The sequence below is a fragment of the Homarus americanus genome, unplaced genomic scaffold, assembly GCF_018991925.1.
Source record: "Homarus americanus isolate GMGI-L3 unplaced genomic scaffold, GMGI_Hamer_2.0 scaffold20930, whole genome shotgun sequence".
NCBI classification, from domain to species: Eukaryota; Metazoa; Arthropoda; class Malacostraca; order Decapoda; family Nephropidae; genus Homarus; species Homarus americanus.
Window position 1 is genome coordinate 4,809,379 of NW_024748502.1, and position 9,612 is coordinate 4,818,990.

At 44.1% G+C, this 9,612-nt stretch overlaps 1 protein-coding gene across 1 annotated transcript; it reads right to left on the reverse strand.

The window, feature by feature from the left end:
• Positions 1 to 5,007: 5,007 nt before the first annotated feature.
• On the reverse strand, positions 5,008 to 5,514 carry LOC121880274. The gene has a single exon (XM_042387431.1). The coding sequence runs from the start codon at positions 5,512 to 5,514 to the stop codon at positions 5,008 to 5,010; it is 507 nt and encodes a 168-aa protein (XP_042243365.1).
• Positions 5,515 to 9,612: the final 4,098 nt, after the last annotated feature.

Sequence of the window (9,612 nt, forward strand, 5' to 3'; positions counted from 1 at the left end):
AAATTTTTAGGGGGGTCGTATGCATGTTTTTCTCAGCACATGAGGACAGTGCTGTCTTTTTTTATGGGGGGTCGATTGTAATATTCAGAAATTTCAGTGTAATTTCAAACGCCGCGCCATTGGCGATACTGAGCTTTCAAGGTCGTCCGAGGGAAGAGCGCGCTCCCTGAACATAGCGAGAGGTTGTGGAACTAGGCCTAAGTGATATTAAATGTAATTTGCCGAATTAATAATGATGCGATTCATGAAGTTAAGGGACTATTATTGAATTTGAAATTATTATAGATCGTTTATCAGTCTGAATAATGTTACGGGTGTCTCAAGGAGTTATTAGTTAGGCGGAAAATATGTCACGTAGGCCTAAGCTAACGCCTTGAGAGGACACGAGGCGGGCTCTCTCTCAGTCACGGGGAAGCATTCAGACAAACAAGACGTCCCTGCGCGTCCGTCACAGAAATAGTCACGTGGCCTAGTCACCTGTGTTGCGTTATTGCAGCATAACAAGTAAGTCTCATTCGATCTCAGACAGGGTTTAGATAGGGCAGTGGTAAAGTTAACAAGAGCTAACAGTGAGTTCATTTCAGGGTTTCCGTCAGAAACCACTTGACCGCGAGTTTGACTGCGAGAGATTGACTGCCGTTTGAGACTGCCGTGATGATTGAGGATTGGCGATTGTCGCCGTTGGAACGATCAGTGTAGGCTTGTCACTGGTTAGCGGGGTAGCAAAGGATCTCTTGAGTGGACGAGTGCTCCCGACAACTAAAACGACACGGGACCAGCATCAGCATTGGGTGATCAGTTCTTACTACGTGGGTGCATAACACCACGTGCCCTCGGTCAGCTAGAAGTATTACCTACTGGCCATAGTCACCTGCTGGCATTCTCTCTTCCCGCCCATGGACGCACTGAGAGTACACTGAGGCTATCTGAGTAGATTATGGTCACACACTGAGACCAGGAGTCTAGGGGATACCTACAGAATCATTTTATCTCCCTTATTACGGGTGTATGTTGAATTGGGTGGAGCATGGTCCACGAGTAATGGTGGACCCAGTAACATCCCAATAATAGTGACAATATTTTTGTGTGTAGTTAGTACCATTTTTTGAGGTACTGATATTATCTTGACGTGTGTAGTAATAGTTCTTAATTGATTTTGATAGTATTGTATTTGAATGTTTGTGTCACTAAGTGGAACCAGAGTGATACTGTGATTTAATTTCTTTAATGCATTTAATTTTTCTTTATAATTCCGATCATGTATAACTTTTGTTCCCCAGAGTAGTGTTTAAGTTAGGTTAGGAGTTGTGCATCTGTTGGGGTGATATCATTTTGTTGAAAGCCCTTAAGGCCTGTTTCATGTGTGCAAGCAACATTTCTTAATACTTTAAATTTATTGTTGCCTGTGTTTCTAATAATTTCAATATCATTTATAACTTTTATTCCCCAGAGTAGTGTTTTAAGTTCAAGTTAAGAGGTGCGCATATTGGTGTACCATTATTTGATTGTGTTTGTAGTGTTGGAGGGAATATCAGTGTCTAAATTTTACAGTATGTCTCATTCATCCCAGTCACAGACGCTATCCTTCCACGGGTCACGGACAATTAATTTTGTTAGTAAATTTAAGTGCTCTTGTGCTGGTTCGGGATTTCTCACTAAGGGGCGCTTCCACTGCCATTACCATCTAATAATCTTTAATAATCCCCAAGTCAAGTGAGAAAATAAAGTCCAGTAAATTCCGACCGGTTACACACATATAAATATATATATATATATATATATATATATATATATATATATATATATATATATATATATATATATATATATATATATATATATATATATATGCAAACAAGTTATGGAAATACAATATTCATTATATCCTGACTTGGCTTAATATTTTTACTTCCACCCTGTGCTCTCACACGTTGCGACAGGGACAGGAGACTTGTAATAGAATCTAATTTTAGACCATTGCGGGTCATTGACTTTATCAAATTTAGTTTGGAGAATAATCTCTCCGCATCAGCATTAGATGTGGGGAGTGATAACACCTGCAGAGCAAATTGTGAAAGTTGAGGAATTTCTTATTTCCAGCATTATCTTCAAAGTTTATGAGTTTCGTGTAAAGCTCTACAATATTGCAATTTGTATTTTTAATCTCGTCAGGTAACGTGCACCAGTCCAAAGACCGCCATTCATCATCTATCATATGAATATCTCCATGTATACGGGGTACTTCCTAACAAACTCTGAAAGGGTGGGAATAACTCATCTGGAATCAATGCTTAATACCTTTTTCGGAGTCAGAAAGCTAGCAAACCACTGTAATTTGTTGTCAAGGCAAAATCTTTTTTTAATCTGAATGCACAGGGTAATAAGAAATTGACGGCATCTAAACTTAACATCCCTGACCATTTGTTGTTGCTTTCCTATGTCATCCCTTTGAAAATGAGAGTGCATGTCAGGCCCCAGATATAGTTGGTCAATAGGAGCATAATTCCGCTCATCAGTTGGTGTAATCGCTCATAGGAGATATTTTGGCTTGTGCAGGACAATAAGACCCTTGTCGCTGATGCGATGAGCATAATTCGGTCAAAACCTGTTGAATACAATTCACATATAACAACTGCTGGTACATCAGGACATACAGTTTAAATAATACGGTCACTATACAGTACATAACTTGTTAAATATAAAATATAACTCACATGTGACAACTGCTGATTCATCAGGACACACAGTTTGAATAATATGATCAATATACAGTACATAATTACACTTATTAAAGTTATTTAGAGTTCTCAGAGGATTCAACACTTCACAATCACACTCACGTTTTCGGGTCTAGGGTTAGACCAACGAGAACAAAAATAATGTCCTGCAGGAAGATGTTGGCTGACGAGAATCAAGATGTTGCCTCTACAGTAGAAGGCGACAGTCTGCCCCTCAGGCGGTCACACAGCTGCTACCAGCTCCATCTCGCTTAGTAAGCTATTCTGGGTTGTAAACAGTCTCTTCACTTAACATGTGGCCGGCACGCAATTGTGCGTGGTGATAACACTCCCCTGTCGGGCTTCGCTCGAAATTACGGCCTACCATTAGATTCAGTGTCCGACCCCTTCCAACAGACAGAGTCTCGTCGCTGGGCGTATTAACACGGAGTCCTTTGTCTTCACTTTAACACTTCGCACCAGGCCATCTTCGCTCGGTAGTGCCTCCAGTACTCTCCCTAGCATCCACTGACTCCTGGAGAGAGATTGTCCAGAGATGATCACGATATTCCCAGCGTGGTGAATACAGCGAGTTTCGAAGAATTTTTATCGCTGACGTAGAGTCGGGAGATACTCCTTTACCCACCTCTTCCAAAATTAGTCCGCAATGATTGGGCATGCTTCCATCTTCGTCGGTACGCTTCTTCCATGGACCGATCGCCTACGGTGGGCAGTGTCTCCGGGTTCATCCGTAGTATGTGAAGCGGCGTTAGTGCTTCTAGATCCTATGGGTCGTCAGACACTGGGGTGATGAGCCTTCCGTTGACGATCTCTTCTTCGGCGCAGAACAAACTGTTGAGGCGCTCATCGTGTAGTGTCTGGGTGCCCACCACTCCCTGGAGGACCTTCCTTACAGTGCGGATTTGTCGCTCCCACACCCCTCCCATATGAGAGGCTGTCGGGGGATTGAACTGCCATTCTATCTGTTTCTGTAGGAAGGCATTCCCGACCTTGTCACTGTTGTTCCAGCCGCTCACCGCCTCTCGTAACTCTCGGCTACCTCCACACATGTTGGTTCTCCTGTCAGACCAAATATGCTTGGGGGGTCCCCTGAGGCAGGCGAATCTTGTCAGGGCGTTGACGAACGAGTCGGTGTCTAGTTAGGTGAGGACTTCTAGGTGTATGGCTCTGGTGGTCAGGTAGGTGAACAAACATCCCATCTCTTCGCCCGGGCTCGGCCTTGTTTAGCCACATAAGGGCCGAAGCACTCAATTCCAGTATTGGTGAACGGCCGACCTCCTGGGCGCACTCGATCTTCTGGCAGGTCGGCTTGGCGTTGATGGGTAGGCCTCCAGTTGCTCCTCCGACAAGTCACACACGTCCGTAATGTGCGGTCGAGTAATTTGCGGCACTTAGGTATCCATTATTTCTCACGTATTATGGCAAGAGTGAGTTCTAGTCCTGAGTGTCCAGCTCTAGTCGAGTGTACCTCTCTCACGATGAGCCCCGTGATGCTGTTGTCCCTCGGCAACAGTATGGAATTTTTCTGGTCTGGGTGGAGAGCGGCAAGTTTCAGTCGGCCGCCTACTCTGATCAAACCGTCCGTGTCGAGATGAGGTTCCATCCGACTCACGTCGCTACCTCTCGTGGGTTGTCCCTTTTGTAACATTCCTAGTTCTCGAGGGAAACCTTTCCTTTGCATAAATCTTAAGAAGGCTAATTTCGCATCTTCTAATTCGCTGAACAAGAGCCGATTTTCTCAGTGATGTTTGTTTTTTCGCTTCCAAAGCCACCATTCTATAAACCTTCTAATCCACGCTACGCTCTTCAAAAGTCGATTCCACGAGGAGTACCTGGCCCATAGCTTATCGAAGATAACCTCCGCCTGGTCAGCGTTCGTCGTCAGCACCATGGTTTCCTTCTTCACCTCTGGGTCCCCGTCTGTGAGGTCTGGAATCCTCAATGGACTCTTTGGCCAACTGTCTTCTTCCAACAAGAGGAAAGCAGGTCCCCGAATCCACCTGCCCCCCTCGTTGAGCTCTATTTCATGCAGTCCAAGACTAGCTTCGACGACTGGGTTCTGTGCCGACATCACGTGGCGCCATTGTTCTGCATTGGAGTTCTCGTTTATCATTGCCACTCGATTGGCCACGAAGCAATGGAAGCGTCTTTCGGTGTTTTGTATGTATTGAAGGACTGCCGTACTGTCTGTCCAGAACACTGATCTGTTTATTTGTAATTCAAGTTCTCGTCGTAGTTGTTTGTCTGCCTTGGCAGCCAGTTCTGCCGTTCAGAGCTCGAGTCGAGGTATGGTCTGCTGTTTCAGAGGGTCTAGCTTGGCCTTGCCACGCATGAAGGAGATATGGTGGGTTCCATCTTCACACGTGGTCCTCAGATACGATACAGCTCCATACTCTAATTGGGAGGCGTCGCAGAAATGGTGTAGTTGCACGGCAGCCACTGGATTTGCGTCCTGGGGTCGGTAGCACCGTGGAACGTGTACCCGTGATAGGTGAGGAAGTTCATCTAGCCATCTTCGCCATGCCACCTTGTTCTGTTTAGCCATTCGTTCATCCCACCCAACACCTCGTCTACACTCATCTTGGCGTATGATTTTGGCTCTTATGATGCTCGGAGTGATGAGTCTCAGTGGGTTATATATGGAGCTGGCGATACTCAGAAGGCCTCGTTTTGTCTTCTGTTTCTTAGGGATCTGGACCCGGACCACTAGTTCGTCCCTTTCCAGGTCCCACAAGTTTCCCAACGATCGTCCAGTCGAGAGCCTGTCGTCTTTCATAATTACTTCCTTTACTCCCACGGGTGGGCTAATCCCCGTAAAAAAAAGAAGAAAAAAGCTGTCTCAGCCGATGGGTAATTATGGGTAATTATCGGTGCCTTACCCGGCGAATCTACTGAGAGAAGCGGTTCGTCAACGTAAACGTTACGATTCGCTTTCTTGATGTCGTCATGGAGACTTTCCCTGTAATCATGGTATGTTCGTTGTAGCGCATACCCGGCACATGAAGGGCTCCACACACTTCCAAAGAGATGTACTGTCATTCGGTAAGTGGTGGGGCCCTTGACAGCTGGTCGTCCGTCCACCATAAGAATCGTAAGACGTCTCGATGTTCGGGTACGACTCGCACTTGGTGGAACATTGCCTCGATATGGTCCATGAGTGCCACCTTTCCTTGTCTGAATCTGATGAGGACTCCCATCAATTGTTGTTAAGATCTGGTCCTTGTATCATCTGGCTGTTCAACGACATCGACTCGTACTCGCCTGCACAATCAAAAACTATTCTCACCTTTTCTGGCTTATTGGGATTCAACACAGGGTGGTGTGGGAGATACCCGGTCTTCCCGGGTGCAGCACTGAGTTCTTGACGTGGGACTCGCTCGGCATGTCCCTCGTTGATTAGACGTCTCATCTCGTCTTGATACCTCTGAGAGAGCCCTGGGTTCTTCAGGAGGCATTTTATTAATCCCGGCAATCGCAAGATTCTTATTGTCTGGGAGTCCTGGTTCTTCATGGCGAAACTGGATGGGAAGTTGGTAGTGTTCGTCCACTTGAGTAATTAACGTTGACCACTGCATTAGGACTCTCTTGTCTTCGACAGAGACGGGATCATCGTTACTGTTGGCGGAGTCGCATTCCCAGAAGTGCCTTACTTCTTTTTCCAGATTTGTCTCCGAATTTAGTGTTGCCATTCTGACAAAGTGGTTGATCACGGCATAATCACGTCTCACCGCTCCAAGCGGTCCATTTTTAGTCCAGCCTAGAAGGGTGCATGTTGCAAACGGCTCTCCGTCCTTCCCGGTCCTTACTTCTAACGGTAATAGTGCTTGTGGTACGTCCAGACCTATCAGGAGATCCAATCTTTTCGGTGCTTGGCGTAGTGCAGTACCTTGAAGATGTTCCCACATGGTGACATCTTGGGTGTCTGCGACCGACGCTCTCAGAGAAAACGGTAGATTCTCAACAACAATGACCTGTGGGATAGTGATGGATTGGCTCTTTCGTACTCCTACGCTAGCCACTTTTACACTGATCTCTTCGGTGTTTACACTATTTCTTTCTTTCATGATCGTGCCAATGGAGAGGGGAACTGGCCTTTCCTCCTCCTGCAGCCGGTTAGCTAGGCTACGCGTGCAGTATGACAGTTGCTGCCTGAATCCAAGAGAGCTCCGGTGACCACTGCTCCTTTCGCCTCTTGGTTCTTCTCCTGCACCCTGACTTTCACTATTGGAAGTGCGACTCTACTGGACCCTTGTAGTCATAACTGGCAATCGTTGGGTTCTTCCTGCCGATCATCAAATCCGTTGTTGGTTATGGTTTCCCTGACCCATCTATGCGAATTTCCTCTATTCGTAGTCACCAGCACGTTTTGTGTACTCCCAGTCCTTTTCCCCATGGTGCTTGTACCGGCTTCGGTCTTCCATGATTTAACTCTACTAGTTGCCGATTCCGGTGGTGGCATAATGGCTGTAAGTTGATTCATTCTAGGTCTCTTGTGGTCAGGTGATATGTCTATTTGGTAGGCGTCCCCAGTGATTGCTCTCTTCACCCTTTGGAAACTGGTCTGGTGTTCACCTCTTTCAACTTCGCCCCATTGGACCTTGCCACTGCTCGTCAAAACTCCCGTGAAGTGCAGAAGCCTCGAGTGTACTCCAGAGCAGCAATCTATACCACATACCATCTTCTGTTTGCACTCCGTTATCCGGTGATTACGACCCAGGCAGGCAAAGCAGCGACACTCTTCCCTTACGAGGGAAGTTTGCTTTCCCGTGGACATGCTGAGGAATTTCCGGCACATCTGAAGAAGGTGATCTCCGCGGCATAACGAGTAGCGTTCATCGTCCGTTTTTCTGGTTGTCTTTATTCCTGATGTCACCAAACCCAAAAGTTTCTTCCTCGACGAAGATTGGCGTGAGGGTGAGTCTGCAAATATTTTGCTTGGTTCCTCAGGTCCTGGTCCCTTTGGGGCCTCCTCCGCCTTGTCGACCATATCCAGTGTGAATTCCAACATCCACTCGATCCCAGGAGGCTTCCTTTGCTTCCTTTTGTATTTATGCACCTTATCCACATAGCCGTCCCTTATCTTTCCCTTGAATCTCTCAGCTAACGTACCTATTGATTCATATATGTCAGTGTGATGTAGTTCTCCCAGAACCTTCAAATTCCTCACGCAATTCCCCAGTTCGTCTGAGAACTGTTGGAGACCTTTCGCGTCATTTAGTCTCACAGTTGGACCTCGCAGGGCCTTCTTTATAAGCTGACAGACGTAAGTGTGCTTGTTGCCGTGACGTTTTTCTAATATGTCCAAAGCTTCCTTGTACCCTTCCTTGTACCCTGCCTCATTTACACACAATTGTAGGGTCTCAATTGTTTCTCTTACTTTGACAACACAACATACATATATTGTTTCTCACTCTTGAATTTTAATATTATTATTATTATTATTATTATTATTATTATTATTATTATTTCATTATTTTTATTTCTATTATGAATTATTATTATTATTATTATTATTATTATTATTATTATTATTATTATTATTATTATTATTATTATTATTATTATTATTATTATTATTACATTTTCGCCCCCCAGCCCCGATGTGGGTCACTATGACCTGTGCCCGGGTGGACTAATCACAGTAAAAAAAAAATCATTGTTATTTCAGGTCATGAGAAGTTTCCAAATGTCCGTATATTTGGTTAAAAATTTAAGATAATTTGGTCTGAGAATCTTGTGGCAGCCCTTGTTGTAGTTGAGCTGCCAATTCATTAAAATAGCTTTTTTCATTATTTTAGTAAATATACGAACATTTCGAAATTTTTTATGATCTTAAATAACAATGAATAGTTTATTATTATACAAATTTTAACTTTGGATTGTTTAGTATTTATCCTGACAGTAATACAGCCGAAAATAGATCCACCAATCACAATCACTTTACGTACAGCCTTATTTTACCAAGTATTGCCAGGTAAAATTGTCAGTACGAGACCCAGGGTGGGGTCGCTGGATCTTTGGCCGACTGTACCTTGCTTCGGCCAAATAACACGATGGATCAAGTTACCTCCATTAATGACTTACTGTACTTAGCTCCTGATTGATGAATTACACTTTCTTTGACATTGTTGAATATGATGTACAGAGAAGACTTCTTCGTCTTTCTCATTAATCCATTCTCATCAAATATGGACAACGGGACATAAGCCAACTCATGACTGAAACATATCTTCAAGTCTTCAGGTAACTTTACAGTGCAAATTAATCGCTGAAATAATTTAGTCGAATCAACCTGTATGATGTCATCTGCAACTTTAACACTGGTAGTGGTAGCAGAAATTGGCTTCACTCTTTTGCTGCACTGTACTTTTAATTTGCCAAATATTTCTTTATTTCTCAGAGATTCATCCATTATCTTTATGCACTGATGAATGGGCAGTGATGTTGAAGCCATACAACAAACTTCTGAACATCCTCTTCATCCTTTCCTATCCATGAATCCCTAAATTCAATATGTTGAAAGCTGCTGCTGGTCCGAACTCCACAAAACTCTTCTGCATTTTTACATACGTGGTGAGCTACAGGTAAACCAAAGATCTATTTATTTAGAACACTTTCGGTGAAGCCTCTCCCATGAGTGATGCCTCCAATACTCTTCATGTTTCTCATCAGAGTCTTTTCTATTGTCATATCAGACCATACACCACACCAGTATTTTTCTGAACGTCTAATTGTGAAGTAAGCCTCTGATGTAAATTTGTGAAACTCATTGTATGGCATGTTGAGATGAAGAAAATCCATATCTTGGAAGTAGAGCTGGCACTAACTGCCTAAATTCCACATTCATAGAGAATCCCACAGATGACCTTATTTT